The 18,194-nt window shown below is 45.1% G+C and overlaps 1 protein-coding gene across 7 annotated transcripts in view; it reads right to left on the bottom strand.

Annotated features, from left to right (window-relative positions):
* CAPN14 (calpain 14) overlaps nucleotides 1-18,194 on the bottom strand; it is a 59,241-nt gene that overhangs the window by 26,895 nt on the left and 14,152 nt on the right. For 6 of the 7 annotated variants that reach the window (XM_065527213.1, XM_065527216.1, XM_065527215.1 and 3 more), the window contains exons 2-5: nucleotides 3,744-4,020; nucleotides 1,592-1,661; nucleotides 669-787; nucleotides 397-533 (exon numbers count right to left, since the gene is read on the bottom strand). In XM_065527213.1, coding sequence (XP_065383285.1) covers nucleotides 397-533; nucleotides 669-787; nucleotides 1,592-1,661; nucleotides 3,744-3,968 — 551 coding nt within the window. In that variant the 5' untranslated portion in view covers nucleotides 3,969-4,020. The remainder of the gene's footprint in view (nucleotides 1-396; nucleotides 534-668; nucleotides 788-1,591; nucleotides 1,662-3,743; nucleotides 4,021-18,194) is intronic. The other variant, XM_074012037.1, reaches the window with a different exon arrangement.

Below are 18,194 nucleotides of genomic sequence, written 5' to 3'. Positions count from 1 at the left end.
TCTCTAGGTTGAGAGAGTTTCATTCAAAACAAAAGGAAGGGGCATTTAAACTGTAGATTAGATGGTCCGAATGAGAAGTGAAACCTTTGCTTAGGTATTCTTTGGGTGTATCTTGCTACTCCTACCTTCCATCCCAGGAGCAAAGGAGAGAATAGACACTCAGAGCTCCTATCCCCCTTAATTCCATCCATTAGGGAAAGGCAAAACTCTTGAACGCAGGTTTAGAAGAGGCGACCCCTACCTAAAAGACTCTGAATATGTTGTCACTTCTATGTCGACTGAGACACGCCTCAGGACCTCATTTCATAAACTTTACCTGACTCCACTCCCCTCCTTCAACATTGAGAGAGAGAAAAAGAAGCGATAGGAAGGGGGATATTTCTGCTGGTTTCTTACTTGGCATAGGCCTTTTCCAGAAGTGCTCCCCAGAACAAGTTCTTGTAGGTGGAGGAGACAAAGAGCAGCTGGCCAGCCTCATTCACGGGCAGGCGGTCATCGATCACCACAGGAACCCACTTCCCGTAGTGCCAGAACTGGAGGGAGAGAGTGGTCCCGGGTGAATGAGGACTGCTGCAGGTGGTGATCAGCCCAGAAGGTGAAGACATGGTCCTCCAGGAACCCTCTTTCCTATGACTCCCTCCAGGCCGAGGGCCCGGGAAGACACTCACCCAGAACCGGAAGATGCCAGCATACTTCTCAGTGAAACTCTGATTCAGGGGAACAACCCTGCTCAGGATGTCCTGGTGCAAGGTCAGAGCTTGCAAAGCAGCCAAGAACCAGCAGTCTCCTAAGTCAGACAGCACACAGCATCTGCATGAATCTACTGGGGACTTCATGCCTGCAGGAAATGCCCGGTCCCTATGGCTACCCTCTCTGGGCTTGTAGCCTAGTTTCAGAGAAGGGAATTATATACTGGGAAGGCAGATGATGAGTGAGCAGAGCGGGAGGCTGGGAGCACTGGCTGAAATCCAACTTGACACCAAAACCAGAGCCATGTTCCTGGACCAGCTTTTAGATTCCTGAATGCCCTATCCTCAGGAATTTGGACCTGAACTCCATCCGCTTTTTCCAAATCTTGCCTCTGAAACTGATTCACGTTCTTCTGGGAAAGCCTCAACCCTTCAGGACCCTATGTCCCTGTCTGTGAAACGGATATCGCTGGACTTGGTTGGGCCTTCCCTGATGACCAATTTACTATTTTAAAAAGGTAGAGTTGAGGATAGATCTGCTTTGATCCTATTCTGGGGAGGCTAATGACTGCTGTCTTAAGAAGGTCCCACTGTGGGAGCTAAAATAGAGTGAGCACATTTTCCAAACTTAGAATTTAGACCTGTAAACTGGTAATGAGGATTATGTGAGGACTTAGGCAGGGTATGCATTCCCACACATCCTCAGAGGACCAGCTTTTATAAACTTCACAGCAAAGAACAGAGCACATCCAGGTAGCCTTCAGGGTTTGCCAGTGAATAGCCACTTTGGGCCTCTCTCCAGTGGGGATCTCTGGATTCTCTTCTTCATCATCCACTCTGTCTTGGCCAGGCCTGGCCAGCAGGCAGCCTAGCGTCTGTCTCCCAGGGCTGTGCAAACTTACCTACCATGCCCTGGCACAGATCCAGCCTTTTGGTCTTGGCAAAATAAAACTGGGGATTGCTGTGCAGTTCCTGCCGGAGACAAACAGAATTGTCATTCTGACCTCGAACAAAAAAGCTCCTGGAGCTACAGTGACCATGTTTTCCCATACCCCCAAACTGGACTTATGGGGACAAAGATACAGAATATATGTGTAATCAGTGCTGTCCCAGAAGATCTGGGATACAGAATTCTGTCCTTTTTATTTCTCATTCCTTCTTACAGCTTGTGTAAGTCAGAGCCCTGGACTCTGTAGATATTGAGAAATAGCACTTATACCAAAAATGCCTTTTCTTAGAGTTTCTATTAAAAATGGAAACGCTTTTATAGGAGGCATTTTCGGTTTTCCTAGAGATCTTCTCTTTCTCTTTACTCTCCCCTACTCCTCCTTCCTATTCCTGACCCCTAATAAGATGGTCTCTTTGGCTTTTCCTGCTGAGATGCAGCCTGGGCTGGGGTGCTAGGGGGGTGGTCTCTGCTCCGTGGCAAGATTTATATCCTTCAGTCTTTGCGTGGACACAGTTTCCCCAAGAGTCAGTTGTAGAACAGAGTCTCTATGTCAGCAGTTCCCAGGATTTTGAGAGAAGTGGGATCTGGCTGCCATGCAGTTTAGGAGGCTCACTGCAGATTTTACACACAGTAGGGGCTTCATAAGTCTGGGGCTGCAGTTATCGATGGTGATGGGTGAGTAGGGAAGAGAAAAGGAAAGTCTGTGGCACAGGCTTAACTTTACCCTATTCGCTAGCCATGTTCCTGAAATCTTGTATGTAAATGAAGTTTCAGGGAGATGGATTACATTTGAACACATTAAGAAGTTGCTTTTTAAAGGAATTGATGCATTTTATAGAGTGAAGAATATTTTTCTAAAGTGATTAATAGCTTCTTAATTTACATGTTTCATGAGCCTGTTTTTGGGGGAGGAGATTGGAGAGATGTTAAAATTTATCTCTCTGGCAGATGGTATTGGCTGTGACTCAGGAAGCCTTGCCATCTCAGATGAAGCTAAACAATACCTTGATATATTTCTGGCTATAGCTATTCTGCATATTTCTGGGCAGGACTGAGGGAGGGCTACATCTTAGACCACTCTCAAAATCACCCCTGGTTTTCTCCATCTGGAAAGTGAGAAGGTGGGAATGTACCCAGTTCCCTTCTCATGGAGATCAATGACAGTAAGACCTGGTGTGATATTGTGAAATATATATTTGGTCTTCATTTGCTCAGTTTTCTGACATTCAGCTCCTAAAACCTTGGGAACCTCTAGAGTGGTAAGAGTGTCCTTTGTATGCTAATGATTGACTGGTGACTGGTGGTCCCTAGGTAGCTTCAGGATAGGGTCTGGTCATTGGAAAGACCAAGGCAGGTTTAGAAGGTTGGGACTTTCAGCCCCACCCCCTGACCTCTGGGGAGGGGAGGGAAACTGAAGGTTAAGTTGATCACCAAAGGCCAATGATGTAATCAATCATACCTAGGTAATAAAGCCTCCATAAAAACCCAAAAGGACAGGGTGTAGGGAGCTCTGGATATCTGAACACATGGAGGTCCCTGGAGGGTGGCACACCCAGGGAGGGCATGAGAGCTCCACACCCCTTCCCCATGCCTTGCCCTATGCATCTCTTCCACCTAGCTGTCATCTGCATCCTTGTAATACCCTTTATAATAAATCACTAAATGTAAGCGAAGCATTTCCCTGAGTCCTGTGACCCTCTCTAGCAAATTAATCAAACCCAAGGAAGGGATCATGGGAACCACAGTCCTGATTTATGGCCGGTCATGAGAAGTACAGGTCACAACCTGGGACTTATGATTAGCATCTGAAGTGGAGACAGTCTTATGGGATGAACACTCAACCTGCGAGATCTGACACTGTCTCTAGGTAGACAGTGTCGGAATTAAATTTCATTACAGAATACCCAGATGGTGGCCACCAGAGAATTGTTTGGCATATGGGGAAAACCTCCCACACATCTGGTGTTAGAAGAGTGTGTTGTGTTGAGTGGAGAGGAGAGAGTAGGAAAAAGCCTGTTTTTTTTTTCTCCCATATAACTTAGGTGTAGTATCTGAAAGCCTAAACCCTGGGGCAGGAGGGTCTGGGCTGACACATTTTGCCTCACCGGGGGCCTCTTCCACTGCAGGCGGGGTGGCAGCTTCTCCAGCAGAGAGCCGCTGCCGATGGAGCTCAGGGTGGCCGGGAAGCTGGTGTCTTCAAAGAGGCAGCCATTCCTCAGGCACTCTGCCAGCAGGGCCTCAAAGTCCTGTTGGGGGAGCTGTGGAGAGGCCCTCCTAGAGTACCTTGGCCCCAGCTTCCATCCGCATCGGAAAGGTGGCCACAGAGACATGGCAGGCAGTGGGTACAGTCCTGTGAGTCTTCCTGAGGAGTCTCTGCTGCTCCTGAAATGGACAGAGGACAGTCAGTTTCCTCATTTCCTGCTTGTGCTTTGCCATTGCCACAGAGAGGAGGGGAAGGATGGAGAGAATGGGAGCGGAGAAGTCAGCTGGTAAGAAAGAGACAGAAGCAGGTGGTTCAATTTTGTCCCAGACAGTGGGGGTCCTTGAGCACTTGCTCAAGCGCTTGAGGACCTGGTGGGGGATCAGGGATCTTGTGGCAAAAGCCTACAGAAGGGAAAGTTCTCTCAAGCCTCAGGGCTGAGTCCTGGGCCCCTGACTGCCCCAATGTCACAGGGGTCCCTTCTGCTTAGTGGGGAGGCAGGAGAAGAGAAGCAGGAAGCCGGAGCTCAGCCCCCTGGGCTGGAGGGTCCCGTGCCTGCCAAGGTAGTGGGGAGTAGTGGCTGTCTGCTCAGGGCCTCCACCAGGCCTGCCAACTCCTGCCTCCCAGCTACAGACACACAGCCTTCCTCCTGCTTCAATGTCCTCCTTATTCTTCCCTGCAAAACCTCCTCCTACATTATCTTTTTTTTTTTTTTTTTTTTTTAATTTTTAGTTTTTTGAGACAGAGTCTCATTCCGTTGCCCAGGCTGGAGTGCAGTGGCATGATCTCAGCTCAATGCACCCTCTGCCTCCCAGGTTCAAGCGATTCTCCTGCCTCAGCCTCCCGAGTAGCCGGGATTAGCAAGGCCGCAGGAGATGCTGGGGGCCAGCAGCCTCCGCGCGGGGGCCTCCCAAGGACGTCTCTCCCATCCCAGGAGCCCCTGGGTGCGCTCCGGGTTGGGGGTAAAGCCCCAGGCTCCAGCACAGGGTGCGTTGGTCTCTCATGGAAGGCCCCCATGGGCAGTTGCGGGCCCTGGCAGGGCTGCAGGTTGGCGTGGGCAGGCCAGCAGAGCACCAGATACAGACACCCGCCACCACACCCAGCTCATTTTTGTATTTTTAGTAGAGATGGGGTTTCGCCATGTTGGCCAGGCTCGTCTCGAACTCCTGACCTCAAGTGATTGGCCCGCCTTGGCCTCTAAAACTGTTGGGATTACAGGCATGAGCCACTATGCCCAGCCTACATTCTCTTTAAAAAGAAATCCTTCCTTGAAGACTTTCTTGCTAATGTAAAAGGGGGAAAGAAATCACAGACACATATTGTGACAAATACCAACAGTTGCCGGTACATGCCCATTCTCCCCTTTTCCTTGTTAACAGAATTTCCTGTTTTGATAACCTGGCTACAAAACTTGATTTCCTGGAGCTTCTTACAGGACAGGTTGGCTACACAATATAGTTTTTCATTTTACAGTTGCAAAACCATGAATCTTATCCAGCCCCACCCCCCACCCCCACCCCTCCATTTTTCAGGTGTTACAACTGAAACCTGTCCATTCATTCATCAAAAATTTTACTGGGAACTTACCATTTGTCAGGCTTGAGCTAGGCACTGCTCACCAAAGACAGTCCCTGCCCTCATGGCCCTTACAGACTAGAGGCTGCGAGGGCGGGAAAGGTTAAACGATCTTTCCGGTGCTATACAAGGAGATTTTATAAGGGCTGTATCCAGAACCCAGAGCCCTGACTTCCATAACAATATTCAGCTCTCAGTGCTACAAACCGCCTATTACACCCAGCACAGTGTTTGGGACAGAATGTACATGCACTAAAAGTAACTCGCAAACATGCTTATACTGAGTGTGAGTACTCTCTCATGGCTGTAGGAGTGACCTGGGGTCCTCTCCATTTGTCAAGGTCCTGCCCATCCCCCAAAGTCTAACTTGAGTCCTTTCCCCAGGAAGCCCTCCTTGAGTGCCTGGCATTCGCTGAGACCCCCTCTGTCTATTGACCCACTGTCTACCCCATTGGGCACCCTACTGTCTTGGTGCTTCTCAAATTATCACTAGTGAAGGTCCTATGTTCTTTTATTTCCAATTTGTCATAGAAATTTAATGAAAATGAATAAATAGAAACATACAATTTCAAAAGATATATAAAATCAAGCCCCCCTTTAAAATTTTTTCAGGTCAGGTGCAAGGGCTCACATCTATAATCCTAGCACTTTGGGAAGCCAAGGTGGCAAATCACTTGAGCCCAGAAGTTCGATACCAGCTGGGGCAACATGGCAAAGCTTCGTCCATGTAAAAATACAAAAATTAGCTGGGCATGGTGGTGCATGACTGTGGTCCTAGCTACTTGGGAGGCTGAGACAGGAGGATCACTTGAGCCAGGAGGTAGAGGTTGCAGTGAACAGAGATGGAGGCACTGCACTCCAGCCTGGGCAACAGAGCAAGACTCTGTTTCAAAAAAAAGAAAAAATTAGAGCCAACAAAAATTAAATTAAATTTAAATTATTTGATCAATTGCTATAAAAGTTTCTAAACACTTGCTGTCAGTTTTGTAGGTGGCTCACCAAGCACTGCTGGTGACCGGTTGGTGGAGTGGCCCCACTGTGGTTCTGCTCTGAGTGATGCATGCATAAAAGCCTCTTCTGCCTAATACTGGCTTTTGAATCCCCTGCAGGATTAGCACTGCTGGAATGTTGTTTGTCTCACACCCTTACCTCTGAGACCTGAGGGCAGTCCATTCCTGGCTCTTCTTATTTGTCACGGGTGCCTGTGTACTTCCTGGGGGAAGACCCAGCCCCCTTCTAACCCAGGTCACAGAGACTCAAAAGCTGTTACTCAGGTCTTGTGTTTTACCCTGGAGTTTCTTTTTTTTCCTAATGTGGATGAGTAGGCAAAGCTTCCCCCAGGCTTACCCCATTTTCTTCCCAAAAAGTTTCTTCTACCACCATACATTTATAAACAAACTTGAGGCCTCACAAAGGCAAGGACTCCCTTTTTATCCCTTCAAGCCTTTACAACAATCCTTTACTGCCTGTCCTGTGAAAAATGATAGAGGGTCCCCCGGCTTCAGAACCTCACTCAGGCTCATGCCCTCCTTACCCAGTGCTGGGTCATACTTGGATTAAATACTACATCTCATGACAAGCACAGTACATCATGGGCTCAGGAGACAAAGGTTCTTCTCACCCTCCAAAGTTTAGAAAGAGGCCACACATGTGCACGCACACACATACACACACACACATCTTATTTTTAAATAAATATTTCTAAGTCACCTTAGGGAGAATATAGGCCCAGATGAAACCAGTTGGCAGTCCTTGCATGTTTCCTATATATTACAAACCATGGACGAAATGGGCTTATTTTCAGATTGGCACAGCTCTCTGCAAAGGGCCAGATGGGTCTAGGTCACATTTGGAAATTCATTTTGACTACTGTAAGTGAGCAGCGTTGGAGCAGGTCCACAAAATAAGACTATGCAAATAGATAGGTGAAGGCCAATGGGGCTCAAGCTATTTAAGAATGTGCAGCCTAAAAGCATCCTCCTTGGGCCTCAGAGTTCTTTCCTTGGCTCCCCATATGCTGCTAGGCTGTTCTGCAGTGTTTTGCATGTCAGGATTATTATTATTTTTTAAATTAGAGACAGGGTCTCACTCTGTCACCCAAACTGGAGTGCAAGGACATGATCATAGCTTACTACAGCCTTGAATTCCTGGGCTTAAAGGATCCTTCTGCCTCAGCCTCTTATGTAGTTAGGACTACAGGTTCAGGTTCATGCCACCATGCCCAGCTAACCTTTTTTTTTTTTTTTTTTTTTTGTAGAGATGAGGTCTTGCTATGTTGCCCAGGCTAGTCTCTAACTCCTGGTCTCAAGTGATCCTTCCACCTCAGCCTCCCAAAGTGCTGGCATTACAGGCATGAGCCACCGTGCCTGTCCAAAATTTATTTATACTCAGGAAGTAAATAGAGAGTCAGGCTTCGATCTCCACTTCTTCCATGCTGGCTATTCTCCCCTTATCTATAGATGCTGGGTGCTAGGGAGGGCATTATGATGGTGAGAGGTATCAAATAACCTGGTGCTCAGATCACCTAAGTATCTTGATCCAGAGGAGGAGGCCTTTGAATGCTAACTGGCTCATGAACATCAGGAGCATCACCAGACAAGACACCTGGGGATACGCCAGCCAGCAGTGCAAACTCCAAACCCCAATCCCTGTGTGCAGGCAGGGTTTCCTCATCTCTCCTGATAACCCTCTGCCTATTTAACATGTTAGTGTTTATTAAAAGGTGCATGGGAACATTTTAAATGTGGGAGAAGGAACAGACTCTAGATACACCTTGTGTCAAAATTTACTCCTTCAGGTGGGTCTCAGTGGTATTTCAGTAGCCAGTGTGAGCAAGATGACAGGAGCCAGCTGTGTACATCTCTTCCCAAGTCTATATTCCATCATGCCATGTTAGTACCTTGTAATTGGCCATCGTGAGAGTGTCCATACCATGGAACTGGTAAATGCTACAAATCAGAGCTCCTTGGCCTTTAAAAAAAAAATTGAGAGCTAGTTGTTGAATATTACCAGCACAGCACTGGTCAACCTTAAGACAGCAGATTGCCTGGTCCTATGGGATTGTCCACTTGGAAGCTTCCCTGTTGTCCAGGAATATAGAGAGTCCATAGGCACAGGTGAGAATCTGTGAAGGCTTTACAAAGGGTGGTGTTACAACTTATTTGGAAAGAGAGGTTGATATCAGTGAAAACATTGACTCTGACAAACTGGAGAGAAATTAATACTATATCCCTGCTATTAAATGTTCAGTCAGACTGCAGGTTTTTATATGTTTGTTCTAATCACTTTAAAGTCAGAAGAATTAGTTTTCACTTAGCTATGAGTTGACTTATTTTCATTTTAAAATCCAAATAACATATATTGATTGTGGAAAAATCAAGGGAAAGAAAGGAAATATAAATTACCCATATTCCCACTACTCAATGATAGCCATAGTTAAAATTTTAATGTATACTTTTAGAGAAAATTTTCTATGCTTAATTATTTTCTAATGAAAGTAATATAATATTATACATTGTGTTTTACACTTTTACTTGACAATATCTAATGAATACTTGTCTTTGCCAATAAGTTGAATATACAAGAACACATTTAATTATTGCAAAGTATGCCAAATCATACGTCAACCAAAATTTATTTTTAAAATCTATTGTTTCTGGAATTTCATGTAATTTCTTCTTTTTAACTAAACAGTGATGGTATTACTAGAGTTTATGTCTTTGAGCACATCCTAATTATTTTCCTAGGATAAATTAGGGCTAGAATGAAATTTATTTAACCTAAGAAAAGATATTTACTAAAAAAATCTAGAGGAACACCATACTTTCTGAGGAAAGATAAAAGATATTTCCTTAAAATAAACAGAAGATAAGAATGCTGATTACTACCATTCTTAATCACTTTTCATTGTAATTCCTAGTTAAGCCAATAAAACGAAAGAAAGAAAGAAAGAAAGAAAGAAAGAAAGAAAGAAAGAAAGAAAGAAAGAAAGAAAGAAAGAAAGAGAAAGAAAGAAAGAAAGAAAGGAAAGAAAGAAAGAAAGAAAGAAAGAAAGAAAGAAAGAAAGAAAGAAAGAAAGAAAGAAAGAAAGAAAGAAAGAAAGAAAGAGAGGGAGGGAGGGAGGGAGGAATGGAGGAAGGAAGGAAGGAGCACAAAAATCAGAAAGCAAAAAAAAAATGACTTATTCACAGAAGAGATTATTTTACGTGTAGAATATCTAAGAAATTTTTTTTAAAACTATAGGAAATAAAAGAATTCAAGAAGGTCAATGAATAAAAGTTAAATACACTATACAGAAACTCAGTGGTGTTCTTTTTATAACAGCAACAACTAACTAGAAAATGTATTAGGAAACAAAGATCTATTCTTCATAGCAACTCAGGTTACCAGTATGAGTAACCTGGTGCCATTAATCAAACACAGAAGTCAATTAGAGGTTCTGTGAGCAAAATGATTTTAGATACAATCATCATAGACACATACGCAATCACCAATGAAGTTGTGTATAGATCATGGCCCCAATATTATTAAACACATGCACGTACGCGCGCGTGCGCACACACACACGATGGGAAGAAAATACATATAAATAAGAATATGAACTATCTCTGGATAATGTGACTAAGACTTTTATTTTACTTTGTTAAACTTTTCTATATTTTCTGGACTCCTCGATTAGTATGTATTACTTTTATCATGGAAAAAAAATATGTTTCATAAAAATACAACATAAAAAAAAGCAAGTCAGTGGTTACCTGGGACTGGGAGAAGGAATTGCCTGGGAAGGAGTGCAAATAACTTTTGGGGTAATGGAAATGTTCTATATCGACTGTGGTGGTTGCATCTGTATATTTTTTCATCAAAACTCAATGAACTGTGCACAACACACTTAAAAACATGTCCAGACACAGTGGCTCACGTCTGTAATCCCAGCACCTTGGAAGCCCAAGGTGGGCAGATCACTTGAGGTCAAGAGTTCAAGACCAGCTTGGCCAACATGGCAAAACCCCATCTCCACTAAAAATATAAGAATTAGCTGGGCGCTGTGGCAGGCGCCTGTAATCCCAGCTACTCAGGAGGCTGAAGCAGGAGAATTGCTTGAACCCAGGAGGTGGAGGTTGCAGTGAGCTGAGATCCCGCCACTGCACTCCAGCCTGGGTGACAGAGTAAGACTCTGTCTCCAAAAAAAAAAAAAAAGGTACATGTTTATTATATATAGTTGTTTCAAATTAAAATTTTAAGTTTATATAGAAAAACCAGGGAATCAGCCTGACTCCCGTCCCACTGGCATCAACATGCTGAACTACTGCCTTGATTTGGAATAATAATATCTGCCCAAATCCTGGCTTTCCTTGGTGGTGGCTACCTTTTCAACCACCTCTGAAGCAGTTGAGGATTGTGGGCTCCATTTTAAAGTGGGAAAAACTGAGACTCTAAGACATAGAAAGGAGCTTCCCAGTAATTTCACCAGAATACAAAAATAGGAACTAATTCCCAGGGGTCCATACAGTGTCTTGAGTCCTTGCCCTGATGTTCAGTTCACATGTTTGCTGAACACCTACTATGTGCTAGACAGTATGTCTCAGGCTGGGAACATAACACCTGGCCTTTGATCAACCTATAGGGGTAGAGTCAGGTCTCTGGAAAGGAAGCTAAAGAAATAAGTACCATGCACTCACTCACATGAACCTGTAGAATCCTCCTGGGGGATGATGGATTTCCAGAGAACTCTGGCATCTTGCCACAACCCACTAAGTTGTCTCAGGCAAAATTGGAGTCGAAACCTAGGCTCTTTGTACAAGACTCTGTCTACATGATAAAAAGCACCAGATTGAAAAACAATCAATTCCTTGTTCTCGACAGTCGGAACAAAAGAACAAGACTAACTATAGGCTTTGCTAGATTTATCGTGAGCAGGGATTGTACTTCTTTTGTGTAATAGGCGGTGTGCAGTGGCCATGGAGTGCTAGGTTTGGAATTAGAAAACCCAGAAGGCAAGTGGGTTTGCTGCCTCTTCCTGGATGCCCGTGTGCTGACTCCTTTACCCTCTCTGAGCTGGCTTCCTCACCCTCAACACGGAATGACGTGTACCGTGCCTATTCTCAGAACTCAAAAGACATAACCGTGTGAAAAGACTTGACGGAAGTCTAAAGTAGGAGTTGGCAAACTACAGCCTGGATAAATAAAGTTTTACTGAAACTACAGCCATGCTTATCTGTCTGGTATTGTCTGTGGCTGCTTTTGCATTACAACAGTGGAGTTGAGTCATTGACACAGAGTTCTTAGGGGCCACAAGCCTACAATATTTACTATGCCATCCTTTACAGGCAAAGTTTGCTGAGCACTGCTCTAAAGCACTATTGAACCAGGTAGATTGCTGCTGCAGGGCTAAGGACAGGGGTAAGCTCCAAATAGGAACTCACAGATTAAAATGTGGTTGGTTGAATCCATCATTAAGAATTTATCTTAATGCAACAGTTTTATCTCTAATTGATTCGTTGACTTTTTAATAGACCCTTAACATTTACAGTTGCATTCATGTCTCAAAACACTTGCAGATGTGGCCTGCAGTTTCTCTCTGCTAAAGTTTCGTGTCTAATCCCTTATTTAGATGTGATAACATCAGGCATTCCTGGGCAGTTTTCAGGTGGTTCTGTGGTTACTGATTATGAACAGGAAAACCCGCATCTCTATGTATACATCATGACCTGTTCATAAAAGATGAAATGATTTTGTAACATTAATGGTTTGAAAGACTTTAATTTTTTTTTTTTTTTTTTTTTTTTTTTTACTGTTTAGACATCTGTCTGCATTTAGATCAAGTTTCTAACAGAAAACGTCAAGCATGATTCTTCATTTATTAGAGCAGACATTTGCCTTTCAGGAAACAATGATGAATGTGGCCCAACTATGAGTTCTTGAAGGCAAGAATGGTATAGGCTTTTTTTTTTTTTTTTTTTTTTAATCTCTAGTCACATAATGCCATGAATAAACAGATGCTTGATAAATGCTGGCCAATTGACTCACCGATGGAAGGGATGGATGTTTCTTCACTTGGAAAATGTAAGGAACAATAAAGCATGCCCTCCCCTCCCCTCTTATGAAGCTGAACTGAGATAAAGGAAGTTAAAGACTTCCTGTGAACTGTCAATCACTTGGCTGCTCCTCTGGAGTCTGATCACATTGCTGGGGCCTGATTTAGGTTGAGGGAGCCTCTTGAACATCCTTCCCCTCCGAAATGTTCATCCAGGCTTGCCTGAGGGCTCCTTTCCTGGGTGGTATGTGGGATCCACATCAAAGCAACCCGGGGAAGTAAAACCAAGGTCAGACCTAAAAGAAAAAGGAGTCTCCAAAGGGAACATGCACCTTGGGAGAAGGTGGGGGAGAAGAGGCAGGAAGTCCCTTAACTGGCAATCCCAGGGTGGGCATCCCCTGGGCTGACTGCATGCCTCTATGGAGGTCTAAGAACTTGACTGGTGGAGCTCCCTACTCACCCACAGCCGCCCCACTTCCATTTGACTTTATGAGACACGGCATAGCCACAAATCTTTGCAGAGAAGAAGACTCCCTGGAGCACGAGTTGCCATGACCTGGACACAGTTTTCCCTGAGCACAGGAAGTGGATACTTGGCCTGTGTGGAAGTTGCACCCTGGCATCGCTCACTGCAGCTGAATCAAATATGAGGCTAGAAGGAACTTAGTGGTCATCCCCTTCAGTGCCCCCATGTACAGACAGGACCTCGGAGCAGTTCCAGGGAGGCATGGCCTGCTCGGCCTGACTGTGGGGGGAGCCCTGGGGCATCTCTTCTCTCCAGCACAGGCACATCCTCTTTGTACAGTCTCCTCCTAAACTATGACTTCAGTGGGGTCACTCTGTTCCCCTCGAGCTGCCCTGCTCTGACACTTTCCACCCCAAGAGGTAGTGGGACCCTAGCCTGAGAGCCATCCCCTACTCTTTTTCTATCCATTCCCACACTTTCAAAGAGCCAACCCTTCTGATTTTCAAAACAAAATATCAAATGATTCTGAACATTTGACAACACATTTGGACAGGAAAGAGTTTTAAAGCAGATGTAAATTCATTCCTTTTATTTTTTTGCAGGGGCATTTGCGTCTTCAGAGAGTCACGGAATTTGAGCTAGATGAGCGGTCAGACTGAGGTAGCTCTTCTCCTCCTCTGATCCTGCATTTGCCATATGACTGGCCATTTCACATCATACCCTCAAAACCACACAGCTCATGGCGTCAAGTCCAAATGGCCAGGCTCTTGGTGTGTTAGTTCCTTTCTGTCTACACAAACCCCCACCACAAACCCTCTGCTCTGTTCAAACTTACAAAGGAGATGTCGCTTCCTCCTGACCCCTTCTGCCTCAGATCTCCCTCATCCTTCAAAGCTCAGGGCAAATGTCCCCTCCTCTCCAGAGCCTTCTCTGGAAACCTCTTGTCTTCTTCTTGTGGGGCTTTCCTGCCCTTCACTCACACTCATGAACTGGGGAGAGGATGCTGGTTAACAGCCCCCTCTTCTAGCAAGCCCACTCCCCGCCTGGAAGACTCGGCCAGTCATTTCAGGCTCTGATTAACGCTACTCCAGAAAATCAAGGTATGCAGTTAAAAACCCAGGAAAACTTTTGGAAAAAGTAAGCCAATTAGAAATATCTTAAAAAACAAAAAAAGTAAAGAAACTATTTGACAGTAAATACTATAGCTAAACACCTACAAACTATATGATACAATTCCATTCCTGGTTATTACCCAACAGAAATGCTTAAATTTATGCACCAAAAGACATGTGCAAGAATACTCACAAGAGAAATATGCAAAATATCCCCAAATGAAAACTACCCAAATGTCCATGAACATGGAGAAATATTAATAATATCCATATAAATGGATATCACATCCATTTATACAATGAAATACTTCACAGCTCTGAACAAACAAGAATTACATACTGCAATATGAATGAGATTCACAAACAATACTGAGTAGAAAAAATTCAGACACAAAAACTCTTTGATTCCATTTACATAACTTTCTAAAGTGATGAAACCAATGTATATGTTATAAATTAGCTTAGTGGCTACCCTTGAGGTCGAGCGATCTATCACCAAACCAATTATACCACTGATAGTTACATCAATTCCATTCCTTTTCTACTGCTTGTTTTGATGGTCAGGAGAGAGATTTACAAGGGAGTTTGAAAAGTGGGAGAATCAATTCATTTCAACAAGGCTTTATTGCACTGCATGCTTCCCCATGGGCCAGGCATTGCCCTAGATGGTAGGGGTACAGGATGGATTAGACAGAATTTCTGCCCCCGAGGAAGTCACAGTCCAACAACCAGGCTCACACTCTAGAAAGGGCCTTCACTCTTCAGGATGAGGTGCCTACTCTGTGAAATGGCCAGTACCTAACTCATCCAAGAATTCTCCCCCTAGAAAATCAAAGGTACCCCTCACTCTATCAGGCTTGAAAGATGTACCCAGGCTGAAAAACCTAGGTACCACCCACCAAAACATTATCATACTGTGCCTCCACAGAAGAGGGTTATAAGCGGAACTGAGAGCTGACTGCCTCACTCCGGAGTCCTCCAGAGCCTTGATGAGTGATTTCCAGTGCCCATAGGCCAGCAGACCACCTAGACAAGGGCAATTTTGAGATTTCTAGTCTAGGCAAGGGCCGTGCCAAGCACCACACTGACAGCTATCATTTGAGGCACAATTCCACTCTTACAGTGTGGTCACGGTCCCAGTGTGTTCTTCACATCTAATTTCATAGAGGAAGTCAGCCCAGCCCCACTGCTTATTAGAACCAGAGAGCAGTCGGCCTCCTTGACTCTGAGGATCCCATAAGGCCTCAGTGAGGAACTGGCTGCCTCCAGATTCCTTCTCACCAGGAGGCTCAGGAGACCACTGGGATGGCCTGTGTTCTGGGAAATGACAGCACCTAGCCGCATCAATAACTCTACTAAATGACTTCGAGAGAAACCAGAGCTGGAGGGACCTCAGAAATTACCCAGGCCCAAACATACTCCCATCTTTTTTTTTTTTTTTTTTTTAATGAGGAGATTGGGGCCAAAGGGCTGAAGTCTATTCCTCAAGGTCACACTAATAAGTGATGGCAAAACTGAGGACAAAATTGAAATCTCCAGACTCCAGGGCTTTTTCTGTATATACTCACCTACAAAGTTCAAACCAGGAGAAGCAAATACCTTCCTCTCACCTTCTAAACCCAGACCCTGTAGAGTCTCATAGGGCCTTTGGGCTAACTTGGACCCACCCCTGGAACTAAAGAAACTCACCTGCACAGGAGATTTTGCTTCTTTAAGCACCTGGGTAGGCTCTAATCCTGGTGCAGTCAGAAGCCAGTAGCCTGAGACCACCTCTTATATATGGGTCCTTTCTACACATGGTGTTTGGCCAAGAATTTGCAACCCCACCTCCCAGGACCTTGGCTCCTCCCCAGTGTGTGTTCTCTGGAAGGGAGTGGAGTACCCAGGGCTTTGTGACTGGATTACACAAATCCAATTATTTCTTTAGAACACCATACAGAGAGAACCTGTTCCAGTAATGCCTTGATGAGAGAGTTAGTCATCTTCTCACTTTCAACCCTGGGGAGGGTATTTTCAGGTGAGACATAGAAAAGCATCTCACTGCAGGAGCACATGACCCCACTTGCTCACCTCCCCACCACTCCCAGGACACCAAAGAACCAAGACAGAGATTCCTCTACATCCCTATGTTTAAACTAACATTGACAGAAGCCTAGAAAGTATTTTCAAGAGGTGGCTGTGGGTTTTCTTTTATGATTGTCAGAGTCTCAGGGATGTCTCCTGCTAAGGAAGAAATCTGTGATTCATTTGTGCTATTGAGATAGCTCCCTCTTCCTTCCCAACCTACTTTCCACATCCCCCATTTTGGCCATCTGGGACTCAGAACATTGGCCTCCCATTGGTTGTCTCCTCACAGTTCACCCTGGGTCCCATTGCTCCAAATCTGGTTGTTCTTCCCTTAAAGTTTTTCCTGGCCCTCCTGTGGTTGCTCTAGACTTCTTCACTCCCCTCCCCCCACCACTCCCAAATCCTTCTCCTAGGCTTCCGCCACCACTTGCACAGATTTCAACATAGCAGCTTAGTCGGTTCCAGCTTGCCGGCCTCCACGCTTGCACACCTAGGATCCCCATACCTAGTACCCAGGAGGTGCTCAATATGTGTCAGTGAAATCAGAGTCCCTTCCCTGTGGAAATCCTCTGTCCACTTCCTCCCCACCTGCTTCTTGGCATTTGCCTTGACTCTCATCTCTGCAACTCAATCATTTTGTGTGATTATCACTCTACCTATTTTATTAGTACTGATAAATTAACTAATATTGATAATAATAGCCAACATGTTTTGAGCACTTATGACGTGCCAAGCACAATGCTAAGCACATTGCATGCAGAATCTCATGGAATCTTCACAACTTTGTGAGGCAGTGCTATTATTATCCACATTCTACAAAAAGAAGACGGAGGCACAGCACGGCAACTCGCCCAAGATAACCACAGCCGGTAAACAGCAGAGATGGGGCTAAAGTCCCAGGGAGTCAGGTTGCACTAACTTTTTCTCATCTTTGTCAAGGAATTGTCTCCCCGCCACTGTCAAATCAAATCCAAAGCTTTCTTCCTGAGTGCAACACTTTTTGGAGCCTTCCCCCTGCCTCATGCACCAAATAGCCACCCTTCCTCGCACAGGTCTGAAGGTGTTATGCGGATAGTAGAAGCAGTGGATTTAGGAAGACCATTATTATTATTGATCTGTCTCCCAGATATATAACCTTTTCATTTTCATCTCCTCATCCTGGCCCTTAGTTATCTTCCCCCTTCTATTCATCATCTTTTCAGGGACTCCAGGTGAGGGGCTTCAGTTCATCCCTTGGGACAGCACACTGCACCTGGCACAGGGCTAGGCTCACTGTATGTCTGAGTTGTTGCTATGGTCACCACTGGGCTTATTATAAATTGTGTTGTGGATTCACAGAGCCATCCAGACACAGAGGGTAAGGCCCAAGGGCCATTTCCTCCCGTGACAACTCTTGAAAGTTATTGTCCTGGGTGACAGGAAACAGATGGCCAGGGAGGCTCACTAGCCTTGCACAGCAGCACTGTGGCCTTTTGACATCTCAGAAGTCATACATCCCTTCCCCAGGCTTCCCATTGTCACCCAGGACAGACTAGTATGCCTGAGAAAAAGGCAGTGAACTCGAGTGCATCTGGTGATGAGCCTTCTGTCTCTGCAAGGCACACGCAGTCCTGACCCACAGTGGGCTGTGGACCAGAAGTGGGTTGGCAAGTTTGTGATTTATGACCAGAAATTTACTTTCCTGTGGAAACAAGATTTTAGGAGTTGTGAATTTCCCAGAAAGGCTTTGGTGGGCTTCACAGGCTCAGGAGCAGTAGAACCGGAGCACTTGCTGGAGTTCTAAGTCCTGGAGGCAAAGCAGAGGGAAACGTGTTCCTTGGCTGGTGTTGCAGTGGAGTACTGGAAAACGAGGGTTAGCTTGAGAGTCAGAAACACAGATGCAGATTCACTAACTTTGTGAAGCTGGGCAAGCCATTTCCTCTTCCTGGGACTCAATCACATGAAACACAATTGTGCTCGTCCTCTCTCTACTTTCTGTTACAACATGTATGATTCTGTTTGGGACCAGCCTTGAGCAAACATTCAAAGGAGGTCAAATGCATCTGTGGCACCTTCTAATGCCCTACTTTCCATTTCTTCTAGAAGAGTCCAAGTGCCCTAAAT

Source organism: Macaca fascicularis, chromosome 13, assembly GCF_037993035.2.
Source record: "Macaca fascicularis isolate 582-1 chromosome 13, T2T-MFA8v1.1".
In the NCBI taxonomy this organism is placed as follows: Eukaryota; Metazoa; Chordata; class Mammalia; order Primates; family Cercopithecidae; genus Macaca; species Macaca fascicularis.
This window is presented reverse-complemented; position numbering and strand designations above follow the sequence as displayed.